This window comes from Paralichthys olivaceus, chromosome 15 (genome assembly GCF_024713975.1).
Source record: "Paralichthys olivaceus isolate ysfri-2021 chromosome 15, ASM2471397v2, whole genome shotgun sequence".
Lineage (NCBI taxonomy): Eukaryota > Metazoa > Chordata > Actinopteri > Pleuronectiformes > Paralichthyidae > Paralichthys > Paralichthys olivaceus.
In genome coordinates, this window is record NC_091107.1 from 20,911,113 (window position 1) to 20,929,303 (window position 18,191).

The 18,191-nt window shown below is 39.8% G+C and overlaps 1 protein-coding gene across 5 annotated transcripts in view; it reads right to left on the reverse strand.

The window, feature by feature from the left end:
• The window catches only part of arhgap32b (Rho GTPase activating protein 32b), a 98,626-nt gene that overhangs the window by 45,134 nt on the left and 35,301 nt on the right, over positions 1 to 18,191 (reverse strand). For all 5 annotated transcript variants that reach the window (XM_020085759.2, XM_020085758.2, XM_020085755.2 and 2 more), the window contains 3 exons: positions 15,464 to 15,569; positions 10,959 to 11,053; positions 10,558 to 10,642 (listed from right to left, as the gene is read on the reverse strand). In XM_020085759.2, the coding sequence (XP_019941318.2) occupies positions 10,558 to 10,642; positions 10,959 to 11,053; positions 15,464 to 15,569 (286 nt within the window). The remainder of the gene's footprint in view (positions 1 to 10,557; positions 10,643 to 10,958; positions 11,054 to 15,463; positions 15,570 to 18,191) is intronic.

Genomic DNA, 18,191 nt, shown 5'->3' on the forward strand with positions numbered 1-18,191 from the left:
ATACCACAACTATGCCCAACCACTTTATCACATGTAGATTACAAAAATTACTCAGTAAACTGTGTATTCCAACAGACATAGAATGAGGTCTGAACTGTGGATTATTAGTGGAATAGTTATGCCCCTCATGAGGAGTTTGGTGAAATAACACTATTTAAAAATGGACACTACATCAGGTAAAGCAACTCATTAATGTGTTATTTTCACAAATGTGGGGATAGAAGTATGCAGAACATCACAGAGTAATGTGATTAAAAATAATACTCTTCTCCCATGATATTATTTTCACACAGTGAATGTTGACTGGAGGGGTTTGAAGCACAGAGCTGCCTATAGGGCTTTACAGCTTCTCAGAGCTGAAGTAAGAAGTGTGATGGGGCAACATCTAAAATGATTACTAAAGCTACAAAAATGGATATACTGAGGTACTGAGAGGAGCGATGGGATTTAAAGAAAGAGAGCGATCGCTGTAAGAGGATGAGATCATGACTTGGAGGAGGTTCACCAAGCAAATCCCATTATGAGGAAGATTTCCTTACTGTTGTGTACAAGCATTCACACATAGTCTGTATATATATATACACAAGCATGAATTCAAGAGCAGTGGCCTATGCAGACTAACAGTCATATGAAAGAGCACAGAGTGGGGCTGAAAATGGATTTTCCACCTTACCGCAGAGTGAATAATGTCAATATGTGGATCCTGCTAATTCAGTCCATTCCGCTCACTGCTACTAGTTCACCTTGCTGTTAGTTATAGGTTCTATTCCACTTAAAGGCCAGTGTGGTAGATGTAGGGCTACAACAAAAAGCAAACTAATTTCACCTCGATCATTTTCAGTGTGACGATTCATGATTTTATTTTGTGTCTTTTATTTATTTATTTATTTTTTTTTTTTATTTAGTGTCTTTCCGTCTACACAAACTCTAGATGAAATAAGATTCAAAAATAGTTTCCTTTATCAAAACTATACTTCAACTATGAGCAAAAGTTGTAAATAGTAAGTGGACTAGCTTCATAAAGCACTTTTCTAATCGATCAACCTCTCAAAAGGGCATTAAAAAGCAGGTCACATTCACCCATTCACACTGATGATGCAGGATTGGAAGCAGTCAGGGGTTCAATGTCCTTAAAGACAATTTGCAATTTTATATTCTCTGTTCCAACTTAATTTTCATGAGGCCAAAAAAAAGGGGTAAGATGTTCCATAAATGCTTTCAGTGCTTCTTCAGTATTTCAGCAGCACAGCAGCAGTTAAAATGTTCCCACGTCCAGGCATTCACCCTCCCTCCCGGAGGCCTCCCAGGTCAGGTAGGAAAGGAGGACAGTTTGTCAAGTGTGAAGGAGGAAATGGAAATAAATAAAGTCTAGACAATGACAAGAGTTTATATGAAACACGATCAGGGCCAACAGCACCTTTACTGCTGAGCGGACAAATCAAAAACAGTGAAGGGGAAGGTGAGAATTTCTGTAGTAATGTGAGAGTACACTTGTATACAGCCCTCATGAATTTGCCCTGAGACATATGCATGTTTTTACTACATGGCTCAATGGGCAGTTATCACATTTGCTGACCTAAACAGATGGTGCTGGGCAGGACTTACTCTGACAACTCTGCTGAGCAGGATGTGATGTGAGGGAAGATTCAACAGAAACCTTTTGAATTTAAAACTCACAGTTTTAAATGTGAACATATGAAAATTCAAATTTTACCACTTTTAAGTCTGTGGCAAAATACCAGGGACAAAACTAAGTGGCTGGAAAATGACCGACAGGGACAAGAAAACATTTCTGCCACTTAATGAGCAACTTGTTCTATGTCTGAAAGGTTTTTGGTTTTTTTAACATATGAGATTTTTATATTTTCTGAAGCTCTCATCTAGTTTAACTAATGTAAATCAATAATCATTGAAATGAGAACATCTGGTTTCTTCAGTCTTGACCAAATTACATTCAAGATGTTTTTCCGATGATTTTAAAACAAAACAGTGACAGAAAACCAGTAGGTTACAATTACAGTGCATAGAATTAATTGACATTTTCGTCAGTATTTCTCAGATATATAAGAATATCTCCTTGTTACATAAGCAGTTATTGTGACATGGATCCAGACACTTGCTTTCTAAGAGGGGGTGAGCTATAGCAACTAGCAGTAGTGGTAGTGTTTGGCTACAGGCGCAATTCTATGAGAAATATAACTTACCTAATTTTACCACAATAGGCATTAAGGATAATTTTTCTGAATTATGTGTATATCATGCTGGATGTAAAGTCTTAAACTCTACTGCTGGCTTGATCTTGTAGTCCAGTTCAGTTTCTCTATAGTTTTGTCCAAATGCAACATCTTGAACTGATAATGTCTGACAATTACAACATTCAAGTAAAAGCTAAGATATGATTTAATCATGACGCGCAGTAACTGAGCCGGTCGGATTTTCTACCACTGACTTCACGTGCCTAATCAGACTGTCCAATAGTCTGGGACGCTGAACACGACCATGGGAGACAAAGAGAGAGAGGTTGTGTACGTACGTATCTGGCTGGTCTTTTGTTTCCTCTAACAAGGGCAATGAGTCTAAGCGTTACATCATCCTCCACTCACAAGGAGTGGAGAGGTCCTCTGAATGAACATGTGATGGAGGGTTTGACATCATCTCTTCGCAGGGCATGGCTCAGTGCTCATACTCCGCTTGCTTTGTCCACATCAACATTGGAGAGTGCAGCTAAAACCAACCTAAAGTCTAAGAGCAAGCTCCTTATGTAATGATGCTGATTATTGTCATGAATTCTCTCTGGATCCTGCCGTTAGTCAGTCCTGTGCCTTTAAAGGACAGCCTGTCCTGGCTGGGTGTGTACTGCCTGGTCCTGTCTTTAGGGTAGTGCTGCAGTTGATGGATTGCGTCCCACTGGGGGGGAGGAAATTCCTCTCTATGCATCCTCTCTTGGTCCTTTGTGAGTGTGGGGGGGGGTGGGTTGAGTGGGCAGTGGGAGCATATTGTGCCACGATGCTCAGCTAGCAGGGTGGATGCAGGCAGAGAAATGATGGAGGGAGGGATGGATGGATGGATGGGTAAGGGCAAATGACAAGCAGAGCATTTCCCCTCTCCAGACTGTAAAGTCTGACGGAAGAAACAGCTGAGACACATCAGCCGTACAGCAGCACACAGTGAGCTAGCCTTAAGAACGTCAGAGAGGGGTGTCAGTCTGCATCACACGCATGGCCTCACGCATACATTCAGCCCATTGCTGTCATTTACCCACACACAAAAATCACACCCTCTATAACTGCATGCAGGGTTGTTGAGATGAGAGAGCAGACACTCCTTCACAGCTGTTAAACTCAGATTGATCGCCACATTTATTGTCGGAGGCTGGATACACCGCCCCTCTCTGTCTTTGTCTCCGTCTTCTCTACAAACACATACACACGCACACACAATGTCTCGAGCTACTCATCACACTCCCAAGTTCATTATGAATTCATGTCCCAAAACACCCAACATCCAAAACGCATTTGCATCATGCTGTAAAAATCTTGCCTTGTTTTTAAAAAAAAATCTTATTCATATCATCTTTTGTGCATCTTATGTTCTGCGCACACAGCCAGTAAATGTCTGACCTCTGGCTGTGTGGATGAGAAGAGAAAAAGCATTAGTGTTGAAGGGCCGTCTCTCTGGCTGTGACTTTACAACTCTACAGCAAATACACCAAGCCCTGAAAACAAACACACAGCAAGAAAGATGGTGGGTGATGGTGATACACTGAGCTACGCTGGGGGAGACGAAAACCTTTTAGTTACTTATATGAGAAGCAATATTTAAAGTCTGCATTCTGAAATATGTATTGACAGAAAGCTAGTATTAAACTCATAATGAGACTCACACAAAATTGTTTCACCTGAAGGATCAAATCCATGTATTTACTTCCACACATTCATTATTCTTGTCAAAACCTGGCACCTACATTTCCCATAATGCAACACGAAAGACAAATTCAGTGGCTACAGAGGTGTAGTAAGTTCACTTCTTTCTCACTCCAAACCACCTGTTTTTCTTCAGACCCGATGTCGAATCGAGTTACATCCTCTGAGGACAGATATCAGACTCCCTCCTTTTTTCTACATATTCTGTAGTACTACACCTGAAACAATACTGGGATGTGTAAAATCAGCGTAGAATCTATGATTAACCCCAGAGGTGGGATTAATCTTGATATATCCCCTACAGACGTGTTTTGAGACGAATAGAAATATGCTATAAGTTTTTTCACAAAATATTTCAGTTACCTCATTCTACACTCATTTAATGTATGAATATGGAAATACTGTACATTTCAAAAGTTGAACTTCAGGATGTTTTACTCCCCTGCAGTTGAAACACAAACACTTCTTTTGGCTACTGACACATATTTCCATTTGCATGCCTTCAACATGCTGTCAGAACTAAAGGAATGAAATTATAGAAATCATAAGATGAGACGAGTAAATACAAAGAATAAAAATCAACCAATCTCACCAGAAAATATAGCTTACACAATTCAGCTACAAGATGTCAAATTCACATATGATTAGTTTTAACTTTCGCTGAAAGCTAATTTAAGTGTGTCAAGCAGCTGTCTAGTGATCAGCGTTAATATCAATCAGCATAATTAAAGAAAGAAATCTGCAAACCTTCCAAATCTTCAGATAATCCATAACATCTTGCACTTAAACAGTGATTAGCTTAACCCACTGCTTCCAACACAACATCTGCCGTTTGTTACAAATGCATGTACAAGGTGTCACATCAATAAAACCCCCACCTCACAGTAACACGCCAATGATTAGTTTCACTATGGAAATATAGGATAAGTGCATGTCACTGTGAAGTGCACCGGAGGCCTTATGTTTGCACATCACATATGTTCAAGCTGCATAATGGACCATGCTTGGCTCCAAACTGGTTGTGATGTCCTAAATCTTCATTTGTCCACATGTTGAACTGAGATTTAAAATGAGCTGAGCTACTTCTCTCTTCCACAAATGAAAAAAAGAAAAAAGTGGAAAAAAAATGCTTCTTGTGTCAAACTCTGCACACACATCATTCTGCAAAATGTGAAGCTCCAACTAAAAACATTTTTTCATCATACAACAAAGACAACGATGACATAGTCTTTGGACAGGACCAGCTCATGTGGCTTTGAACACTCCATTAATAGTAAAATGTCATGCAGCTTTAACCACAGAGTGGTCTATGTGCGACAAGATGGGACAAAATGGCAGGTTGTAGATAAACCATATGGAAGAGCAGGGCCCACTGGTACAGTGGGAGAGGGGGAGCTGAAGTCAATAAAGTTATTTTCCTGATGTCTGGCTGCAGACTGTATCATGTAGTCACGGGCCTACAGGGCTGGGATAGGGCTGTGGGGAACGCAGTGGAAAAGAAGGAAGCTGGAGGACATTCAACAAAGACATCAAGGAGGACGTGGGCCACGGGCAGTGAGGCTAGAAGTCGCCTTAAGGATAACAGCAAATGCAAAATACGTACTGAAAAAAAATCCCTGTTAAAAAGGAAGAATACGTGGGGTTCCAAGAAAGTGGCTCCTTTATTAGATACACATGCTTGTTAAAGACAACAGTCATCTCATTTCAACAACAAACCGTGCGGCTGCAGCTCAATCTAAACAGCATGTGGACAGGGGTCAACCAGTTCACTTACTGCTAACGTAGACATTACAATGAACCACTTGATTATATGTTGCCAGATGCAGCAGTTCCATCACGCCGCATTGGCCCTCCGGCATCTTTTATACAATGCAGACAAAGATGTATGTGCAAAAAGTATCTGTATAGTGTGACATGTTTAAGGTGGGGACAGAGTTAAATAGAAACAAACCTTCTCTTAGGTGTGTCAAGCTGGTAGTGTTTTGAAATAAAAGAAATGTGTCATGTATTTATCTGTGACCAGTCTACCTTTGTTGAATATTAACAGAAACGTGTGACAATATTATCTTGTTCAGAAACTTCCACAAGCAATAAATTCATAAAATATATCAGCATTCACAGCACCCCTGCAAACATTTTGACATTCAACTGATTCTGAGACAGCTAGACCAATAATATTGAGCCAAAATTAATCGAAGCTTCCATAACCAATCTTGTCGAGCACAAAGCTGTTTCAAAAGCAGCTTATGGTTTGAAATGTGAAATATTTGTCTATAAATTATTCTCTATTCTGTGTGCTGCTGATGTATGATGACCTCCAGCTTTGGATGGGCTGTCTGGTTGGTCTAAACAAGATCCATAAAACAGCCGGGAGCAGGCTTAGCCAAAGGAAAGGCAGACAAGCTCGCACTGATGAGAGCTGCAGAGCTGGTGCATCATCAGAGTCCACGGACACAGATATGGTCATTAATCACTCTCTTCTTACGACCAATGACACAACAGGCCTGGATTATTCTGTACAATTTACTGTGCTTATGAATTTATGTATTAATTAAATGATTGCCATCAACAGTTTCCTTGAATTCCAAACCAAATCTGTCACATTTGTTTGGTCTATTGAACCAATCAAGAATAAAACAAATGGACAGAGGTGAAACTATAACCTCCTCGTCAATGGCAACTATTTATTTGAGAGGAACTTAAACCAGTGATGCCACCATTTCACTTTGTCTCTGCATCACGGTGCACCTGTGGCTTGTAACAGATGCAGTGCATGTCAATCACATTCAGTTTTCTTTACTTTAACTATTATCATTTATTTAATTAAAGGTGTGTGTGTAGAATTTTGTGTTGAAATTGCATGTTGCAGCTAAAATATAAGTACAATCAGGTTCAGAGCTAAAGGATGACATCAGCATGCTAACATGCTTACAAGAACATTGCTAACATGCTGAAGGTATAATTCATCTGTTCATCATGAGGGGAAACTTTATCTACCAATGTTATTGCTCTCCATCTGATATTTCATCAAGAAGCTGCTGATGGCACTCAGGTCAGAGGATCTGCAAAGTCATTCAGAATCATCCTTTGGTGGAAATCTATTATGTAGATGTTGAGGTATGACAGTTCACCCAATACTTGAGTTATAGAGTTAAAGACTGCTCAACTTGTTGACTAACAGATCGACAGGCTGATAATTTTTCAGAACGCAGCCCAATAACATACAACTCTTCCTCCGAAGTGACTGGATTTAACTGTGTACTCTCAAACACTCAGAAATGTGCACACATGTGTGATGCACGTGGGTGTGGTGACTCATTCACAGGAAGTGTGTGAATACCATTTAACATATGTTACCTCCACACACTTTACCTCAAATTACCATAAAACATGTCTGCATTCACAGTCATGTGACTCCATATGGATCTAACAGTAACACAGGCACACGGCCCATCACAGCCTATGTTCCCACTGAGCTCAGAGACATCTCAAATAACCATTACGGCTGGCTTGTCAGATTACAGATAACACTTGTTCATGAGCAACACGTAGGTTGTTCATTCAAATGACAAAGAAAACATCCAATTCCAATTAGTTGACCTATTTCTCAGCTATTTAGAGAATGTGAAACACTTAATGATGAATAATAATACGATGCAAAGTTATGAAAATGATTCAGTTCATGTCAGTGTCAAAGAATGAAAGAACTGACAAAAGAACATCCTTTGCCAAAAGAACTCACCAGTTACAGTCAAATATTATCTAAAATACCAGTGTTATGAGACAAACCTGCCACACAAGTGCTGCTCTTAATGCAGACGGTCTTTTCTGGCCCTCTGTGACTATGAGATCCAAATGTTTCCACAACAAAACCTTGCCTGACTCAACTTCTCCTTTGGCAAGAGATTTTATTATGGAAATTAAATAATTTGTCTTCCAGCAGAAGGCCTGATCTGATCTCAAGTCCTAACCTCGTCTCAGTCCAGTACACTGCACACACAATCTGTGAAAGCTGAGTGGAATAACTACAGGTGAATTTTAAATACAGAAAAATATTATTTGCTGGTGCAGCCCTGAGAGATGACAAATGCTCTGCTGCAGAGTATATATATCATAGTGAATGTGTGCATATCTGTATGAACTGTCTGAATATGTCACACACATGAAAAATGCATCACAAAAATGAATATAGTACTTGTGCAACTTGACAGACACATCAGTCTATTAACCACAGCGATAAATATAAAAAATCTAATTTGTGGAAACACTGAATGCTGAACTCAGCAGCCATGTCTTTTATTCATTAGTTCATCAAGTATTTATATAATGTTGGAATCATTTGGACCAAATAAAAAAAGAATACGCTTGTGACCAATTCATTAGACAAGCAAACATGTGCGATGCATTAATTATACTGACAGACAAGGGGAACAAATACGGAATAATGAATCCTTTAATAAACTAAGATAGTGTGAGTTTCTGTTGAAGTTGAGGCAGGCGCTGCACTGAATACTAAAACCAAACGGCAGCAAACAAGAAAAACAAAGAGGCAGGGCTGCTGTAAAGCAACAAGGAACCCACAAAGGGTGAGACAGTCATGCTGCCCTGTGACAGTATGAGCAGGCAGCACACCCAGCTGGGACAACAAAAGAAGAACCAGTTGATTGACTGCACACAATTCCTATTTGCTCAAGAGTTTCTATTATGCATGCAGTGAATGGACATTAAATTCTGTGGTGTAATCTGATATACCACCAAATATCCTGCAGGTGAAGCAGATGTAAACTGTTCACACACTCATTCTGTATTCCAGACAGCAATATGTAATCAACACAGCTGAGTGCTGACCTCTACTGGTTTCTTAACATAGTGACAAAGTCTGGGAAAGGGATCCTCTGATACAGTCCCTGTAGTGATGAGATGCCACAATTCAGATTGAAAATGATTAATCAAACCCAAATGTGTCTGTAACAGTCTCTACACCTGCTTGTTCTTAGCTGACTTCTACAAAGGAACCTTATCCCAGTTTAGTGAAAACTACACTGCACTATATACTACACTAAACATAATTCTATCCAGTTTTAGGAGTGCGAGCTACTAGAGTTATATAGAATTGCACTGACTAAGAGTTGGGTGGAGTCACAAGAGACAGATTTCCGTAAATACTGATTAAAACTGAAGCAGCAGTGGTCACAATATTAGATCACAGAAAGAGGAACGGCTGTACAATTCCCATACTACAGGTCAGAAGTGTGTTTCATCAAATCCTCCTTAAAGGTCGTTTCTTTCAAAACTCATCCCTTCAGTTGGTTAAGAGGGTGTTCTGATAAATGCTTTCATTCTCTGGCTCAGGCCAATATGACCCTGATGACATAACCATCATGTTTCTAAACTTTAAGTCCATATCCAAAGATGGCAGTGTTGTTTTCATAGGCTGAGGAACACACTTCCTGTGTAGAATCAATTTTGAAGTATAGCTTTAACCCCCTTTTTTTAATACATCACCACAAATTACTGACTCCATCAGAGAGCAGGAAAAACTGGAACAGCATACCAGTGTTTTCAGGATCTATAGGCTAGACACATATGTTAGCTATGAAAACACTAGGTTTGGAATTAATAAGGTACTCAGTACTTGATTGTACTTTGTGGTGGTGGTGAGCATGGCCATCCTCCTGAGAGAATGTCTTGGCTTTTAACACAAATCAGGAGAATAACTTTGTAAATGTAAGTGAAATGTCAGGGGAAATATGCATCTCACATAGCAATATCAAGTACAAGACAGGTTATATAAGTATGCCTATAAATGGGAAAAACTTAAACCCGCAGGAGGGCGGTGATAAAGTGACTGAATAAAATGAAATATTATACATACGGCACTTTAATGTCCTTACATGGAAGCTTTGTTTTACTCACAATTATTAAAGCATTGATTTGAGATTATTCTATCATTTTAGTTTTTTCTTTATGTTTAGAGTACCTCTGATGAGAGGAGTTAGACGAAAGGAAAAAGTTATATTCAAGTTCCTAGTAGCTAATAGAGGTATTTTGATGGCAAAGAAATTTGATTAAAAGATCAAATATAACTCAAAAATGCGATAAGGATGCACACAAAAAGAGCTGCTGGGTGAGGTGACGTGGGATTAGGGTGAAGTGAAACTGTTATTCAGCTTGTGTGTGGCTGTAATGGCCAGGCTGCAGCAGCTACACATACAGCAGCAGTCAGACCGGTGCTGGGTAACTTTGACCAATTCTGAGACGTGTAAAGCTGAAACAAATGAGGTCACGCTTTAGCCGATGGGGACACGAGGATATCAAACAAATGCAAATCATTTCCGAGCACAAATAAATCTGCATGAGTCATATTTCTGTCTGTGTGAAAATCATCTTCCAATTTCTTACCCAACACCAAAGGGGGATAACTAGAGAGTAGTAAATTAAATTCAAAGCCCTCTCTGCACCATGACTGACATCCATAGTGGTTCACTTTTTGACAACCAGTTACACGAAACTTCATCCTCACAAACACGCAAACACACCTCAGGGCCATCAGTGCAGCCTGAGGTGGAATTCTTCATCTGGGATACATGTGATTGGTTCAAACATTAATGAGGAAGAAAAGCTTTGTCTTTACCTGAATTGTGCCGAAGTCCACGTTTTCATAGTGGAAGTGAGCGCACTCTGCCAGTTTCGGGAAGTGGCCCTTGGTAAAGCAAAGTCTGGAAACATAACGCACACATACTCAGTTTGGTTAGCACTTCATCCTCTGCAACACCTTGGAGTGTGTATGACTAGTATAGGGAGGAGAGTGCAGCGTAAACAGAGGGAGTGAAAGGAGGAGGAAGACACAGAAATAGACACAAAGAATGGAAGCAACTCAAGCAGGAAACAGAGGAGATAAACAGCTAGTAAGGAGAAATAAATAGAGTTGAACTGAGGGAAGGAGAGATGTGAGAGAGATGGATCAGACAGCCACAGGCAGGTGTGTGTATCTGTACTGTACATGTGTGTGTGTGTGTGTCTCTATTTACTCACTTCTTGACATTCTTGACCTTCATGCTGGCCGTGCTGCTGCTGCACGAGCGCATGAGGGGCTCGGCCCGCAGCTCAGGGATCTCTGCACTTCTTGCCTACAATGCACAAACACACACGCAAACATTATGGTGACGCATACAAATACATCTCTGCTACTGTTCGACTGCTTGAAAATTTTCCGGTTAGGCTTTGCCGCACCATTCAAATAGCAGACTTTGAACTTTCAAGCACATTCAAGTCCACTGATTGTAAACCTCACTGACTGCTCAATGTCAAATCATCTGTCATCCATCATCTAACGTGGTGTTTAGTGAAATGACCTGGGAACCTGAGCACATGAGACATTCATGGTAAACAAACCTTATATAGGAACAGTGACCGAATCAGGCAGGTCTGCATGAGAAGAAGTGAATTTCATAATCAAAATGTTTGTCATTTCATGACTAACAAAGCCCTGGTAGTTTGTTTACAATTGTAAATCCACTGGATAAGTGAAGCATCAGTCCGATGAAGTCGAATGGTGGATTCTTACTTTTAATCTCTCATGACTGACTTGTGCAGGGCATCCTATGATTTCATTAAAGGTTCAGTGTGTAGAATTTAGTGGTTGAATGTTGCAGCTGAGCATCCCTCACCTTGCCCTCCTCTTCCAAACATAAAAAAAACCTGTGGTAGCGTTAAATTTTAACTTCCCCTTTTCTTTGCATCACATTATATCTGCATCACTCCTCTTACTTTCATTTCTACAAACAATCACACACAAGATATTTTGGGATGTGTGACACATGATCATGTTTTTAATATAGTCTATTTCTCAAATAGCTATTCCTCAGTAATCCTTGTTCTGAGTACGAGATCATTCCGTAGATTCACTGTAGTTACATAGTTTGTGATAAGCAGAAATTCTGCTGAACAGGTCTGCAGTATATTGGCTTTGCAAGATTAGTTTTTTGAAAAGAGAGAAGATGACAGAGGCTTTTTTCAAACCTGCTTCATGTTGTCTTAACTCTAAACAATCACTATCAGCATCAGAAACCAAGACAAGCAAATGCAGATTCCAAGGGGAGCTTAGTTACAGAGCTTGGTGTACGAGCATATATGAGGACATCATTCCACCACAGCTTGTTAGCTAAACACCCAGCGATCAAACTTTTCTACCCAATAGCAACTCCTGTGACTCACCTCAGGCATATATGATACAGATCTAATATCAGTTCTCTTTTAACCAATGTTAAAATCGGTTTGCTTAACTGTGAGATAATACGAATAAATTGTGTCATTTTAAATTAGGGAGCATTTGTTTTTGGTGGCATGCTTCATTTTTTAAATATTTATCAGATAACAGGGACCCTGGATTTTATAATAGCACTGACACTTAGGCAGATCTGATTGGTCGGTGTGATTCTGTCACGCTTGACAGAAACCTGATCCAGTTGTTTGTATGGGTGCATTCCTATTGGAATGTTTTTCCATGCCATGCAAAAAAACAAACAGACATCGGCTCAGAGTGTGTTGGTGTATAGATTACTGCTTATAACACATTAACCACTTCCCATAATGGATAAACATGCTTTTAGTTATCAAAATGTCACCTTGTGCTGAAACATCATGATGAAACCTATATTTTAGTTCATTACAGTCTTTGGTCAAGACATCAGCTCCACACAAAGATGCATGAATGGTTCGATCCCCCCCATTATTCTTTCAGTAAGACACTCGCTTGCTTCATTTGGCTTAAATCGAACGTGCAAAAATGCAACTTTGGTCAACATAACATGAATAGAGCCTGGGAAATCTATTTTGGTGTGGGTAGATTTTAATAGTGAATGTATTCATTTTGTTTTAATTTCAGAAAACTGACAACAGGTTGTTGAAAGGGACCCGGGAAACAAAATAACTTTAAAATGAAGGTGAGGAAAAAAGACAAAAACACATTCATGAGAAGGTAATTCAAAAAACTCCATAGTACAAAAGCATGTGTAAGAAAACCGCCCCAAAGAGCTGCTGGCCATGTGAGGTGTGAATGAGACAAAGCTGTGAAGCGACAGCCAGACGGTCAGTGACAGTAAAGGTGGTATGCAGATGAGCTCAGCCGAGACAGTTCACCTCTGTCCAAGGTGTTAACTGGACATGTCTGACAGAGGTGGACATGGGACAGCAACTGTTCATCATTATATTTGCACTGCCCTGTGTTCATAAACAAGCTAGCAGGCCGGCCAGAGAGGGTTAATTTTTTTGCATGAGCTTAACCAAAAACAGACTAATAGTGTGGTGCATACCAGCACTAAGAATTCTTCTTCTTTGGTCTGGCAGAGTAGAGACATTTTGATGGTGACATGCCTAAAAAATTAAGAATACTTTTCAAGGCCTTTGAAAACTTTGTAAAACCCAATTCATGGAATAGTAAGGCTTTATAAGAACCTGCAGCCAAACCTGTGTGTGTGTGTGTGTGTGTTTTCTGCATTGTGAGGACATTTTAAAGGATTGTTTGAGAGTTAAAACTTGTTAAGTTTCAGGTTAGTATTAGGTTTAGAGTAAGGTTAATATAAATGTGTGTATGTATAACAACATGATCATAGCAAATTTCAGTTGTGTTTTTCTGACTATTATAATAATAATAATAACTCATAATACATTTTATTAATACAGCACCTTTCATACATAAAATGCAGCTGAAAGTGCTTTACAATAAAATCAAAGACATGAAATAGAGATGAGGGAACGACAGTGTAATGTGATCTCTTTTCCTATTTCTCGTTAAAACCCTGGCTGCTGAATTTTGTACAAGCTGTAGTTGATCAATGGATTGTTTGAGTAATCCTGAATATAGTGCATTACAGTAGTCAAGACGAGAAAGTATAAAAGCATGAGTAAACTGTTTGGCATCTTCCAGAGTGAGGTACTCAAGGTTTCTTAAACAATAAAAGGAAATCTCTGTGACATTGTTTATGTGTGAATTCAAATCTAGTTCAGAGACAAGCGTAACAACCAGGTTCATTACTTCTGAGTTGATGTGATACGCCAGACATCCAAGTTTGCTAATAATGTTTGGTCTCCGATCATCAGTGCAATTTACAAGAATTTCTGTTTTATCTTTGTTTAATTTGAGAAAAATGCTAGCACTATGGCTAGATATAATTGAGTATCATCAGCATAACAATGATAGTTGACTCCATGGTCACTAATAATTTGTCCAGTGGTATCATACATAAGAAAAATAGTAATGGACCAAGAATGGAACCCTGTGGAATGCCGAAATGGTTACCATGCTTTTGTAAAACATGGTCACTGAGGCTAATAAATATGTCCTGCCAATAAGGTATGTTTTACACCAGTTAAGAGCTTTGCCTGTGATACAAATCCAGCTTTTGAGTCTGTGTAAAATAATCTTGTGATGTACTGTGTCAAATGCCGCAGATAAGTCAAGGGGCACCCGGATAAATGCATTTTCCTTATCTGCGCTCACTCGAAGGTCATTTATTCTCAGCGGTGCTGTTTCGGTGCTGTGTCCCTTTCTAAAACCAGACTGAAATCGGTCGTGTATATGCTTCATATGTAGGAAATCAACCAGCTGTATGACTCAGATATTAATTAAAAAATACTTTAATGTTCATTTTATATTTCCATTGCAGGGATGTGGAAACGTTTATTTCCATTTTGCTTCTCTGCATTGATACAGAATATGTATCCTACACAGTGCAACAGGGCGTTGGTGTAAAAGCTTACACTAAGTTGCTTAATGCTTTTCATCACCTCTTGAAACCAAATAATAGCATACATAATGCATGCTACTCCAGTATAGAGTCCCTCTTGTATCAAATATTAAACAAAGAAAAGCAGACGTGCAGTATTAAATGCTCCGCCTCTGTTATCAATATTCATTAGACTGCTGAGATTGTTGTTTCTCTTTCTCTCCACTGCCCGATTGAAGTAAGCACTTGCGATAGGGCTCCAACCACGCGCCGACCACGGGTGGCTCTGCATGTTACCATGGAGACGGCCTCATTTTCAGCGTGCTGTTGATGCAATAAGAAAGACCCAAACCAAAGATGGAAGGAAAGGAAATAATGAATGATGCCGTTTGGTGAATGGAGAGGTGGGTTGAATGACACAGGAGTACACAGATGGCAGGTAGATGACTATCTATGCAAAGTGTGTGGAGTAGAGTAGCTTCAGGACACCAACAGTCCTCTGCATTAATCATGAATGTGTGATAGTGTTTCAGGAGCAGAGGAGACGGAGTTTCAATCGGAAAAAGAGACACAGCTAATTAATCCTCTGGGTTAAAAACAGATAAGAAAGTGACAGGCAGCAAACAAGCTGATCAGTGTGGTGTTATCAAAAGATCTGACCCGTCACTTCAATTGACCTGTGATGAGAACTGGACAGGGATGAATACACTGTATGTATTCAAAACAGTGACCATCTCATACCTTTGAAAATGTGTGTTTATGCAAAAAAAGATCACTGCAGCGAGTCTGTGTATGCGTGTCTGTGTCTCTCACCATGGCACTGATGGTCTCCTCCCAGTCAGGTCTCTCTCTGGGATGGATGTGGGCCAGTTCAGGCACAATATCGTCCTCCTCCGGGTGACGTCCAGGCCTCAGACCCCTGTAGCACAAACACACAAATACACAAACTTAGAATTAAACTTGTAATCATTTCACTAAGCTGATATTTAACTTTAAGGCTTCAAGCCTGCAGCTAACAATTAGTTTCATCTTTGATAAGTGAAAAAAAGGGGAGAAAGGAAAATGATGTTGGGAAATTGCTTGTTTTGTCTGACCACCAATACAAAACTAAAAGACTTTAATACAAACTTCTTTATTAACTATGATATATGACTATAGAAACTAACAAATTCCCAATTGAGAAGCTGGACTATGTGTGGCATTTTTACACAAAAAGACTCAAACAATTTACCAATTTTCAAAATGTTCGATTGACAATTTTTGGTTCAGAATTTGTGTCAGATTTATTGTTTGATTATTGCCTCACTGGAGACGAAACAACAAGGGGAAACTAAATATTTGAAAGTTGGGTCGATACTGGTTCGGTATAGGAGCTTAAACTGTGAATTCAGTGTAGTCACCGTCTGATATTAAGCCAGTTTGAACATTTTCACACAGGCCCAACACGTAGCTGCAGGGCCCAGCTCAGGACATTTTAAAATGAGTTCAGCATCCAAAGAACAACAAAGGAAATGTCACAGAGCCCAGGCATTGGATAATATGATGAAGATAAATTTAGGGCTGGCACTGCCGTCACAGAAAGACTTAAAGTTGATGAGATGTCTGCCTATATACAGTCAGCTCATCTACTTCAAAGACTGCCCTTGTTTCCATAGAGGCTGAGAGGAGAAGAGAGTGGGGATGGAAATGAAACAGATTTACACAGCAGCATTTCACATTTCAAGTGACGAGTGATGCACGTACACTGTGCATCCTGAATTCAGCAGCGAGTCTAATAAACTAGAGCAGACACACCAGAGCTTTGTTTTTGTAGGAGATGAAACAGTCTGGAGCAGCTACGATGGCACCCAGCAAACTCGGAAACAACGTCTCAGCACTGAGATAATTGGACCTCAGTGCAGAGGACTCTGAGTAAAGAAGAAGGGAAGTGAAGTCACTTCTCTGTACTCCCTGCTCTCCAACCATCTCACACAACCTCTCATGCAACCTACTTCATCGTTCAGTCAAATGATGCCACTTTAACTCAGCCTAACAATTTCTATCGGCCTTTATACCTCAAGATACAAGGACTTCAAGGGATAGTTAACCGGAAAATTAAAATTCACTCATTACCTACTCACTATGCCAGTGGAGTTGTGGGTGAAGTGATTGAGTCCACAAAACACTTTGGAGTTTCGGGGGTAAACAGCATTACAGCCAATTCCAATTCATTTGAAGTAACGGGTGACTCTTTCAGACAGAATAAAAAACACCTCCATACTGCTTGTGTGGTGTCATCCAAGTGTTCATAAGCTCCGACATTCAAATTCGACTTGCAACGCCGTCATTTACACCATGTTTGAAACATAAAAGTCCACATCCGGAAGTAGCGATGCTAAAGCGTGCCCTTGGGCGAGAGCTTGTGTGAACCACCTAAATTATGTATTTCATTTTATCTATTCATTATTTCAGAAGGGGACAATGTATATTGATCAACATTTATATAAATTGTCAATGCACCAGAGTAAGCTGACTCGTACAATTGGAACAATAGAGAAAGAGAACTTTGAAATAAAGCTAATTTAATACATAACAGTGGCAGATTGAAACTTGCCACTTCTGTTGAAATTCTGTAATAATGTGCTCTATGTGTGGATCGAAACCTGGCTATTGTAACACTGGGCTGAGTTAAGTGTGTGTGTGAGTGGACAGAGCAGAGATGATGACAAATTAAGAGAGTGAGTGTTCATGCGCACAGATTTAGAGGGAAAATGTGCAGAACGGAATGCGAGAGGTTATTAGTGCATGCATTCGGGATGACAGAAAATATGTTTTTAATTGTTCAAATTAAATATCTTCATGACAGTTTCTATTTAAATATAATTACTGATTCAAATTGTATTATTTTAATATCAATTATTTGAGGATAGCTGCTTATGCAAAAACATAAGAAAGCAGTAATCTTCAAAACAGTAGATTCTCAGTCATGCAGTGATGAGAAATAACTGACTGACACTCCTTCACCGCTGCCACCCTAATGACATGCTTTAAGCACCACTCTACAGGGAAGGTCCAACAACCACTGTCAGTGTGAACCACTTTCAGACACACTGGGTAAAGGCCAGGCTGCAGCAGTGCATTTCACTTGCCAAGTATCACTTTCTCTGTTCACAAGTGCAGTGCACTCCAGCATTCCCAGCATTCCTTGGTGAGAAGGCACAACGGGAGAAAGGAGCTGCTTCTCCCAGCACCTGCTCCAAACACCCAGCAGCAACAAGAGCGTGCTTTAACCTGGCGTTAAACAGCAATCCTGTCTGCTTCCAGCCCATCTGTCCTTCAAAACCAGACAAGAGCAGCGAGAGAGAGGAGGAATGTTTCTCTCTCCAGCTCTGTAAGAAACGAGAGAGGACCTATTTAATGTGGGGGGAATGTCTCAATCTTGACTGTTTTCCAAACATTTCCAACAACCTCTCAATTTTCGTGCATTTTAGCAACAGCAGCTCCATTTTTGCTCTGAAAGATATAAATGCCTCACTGCATTTATCCTCAGCCACCACTTTCT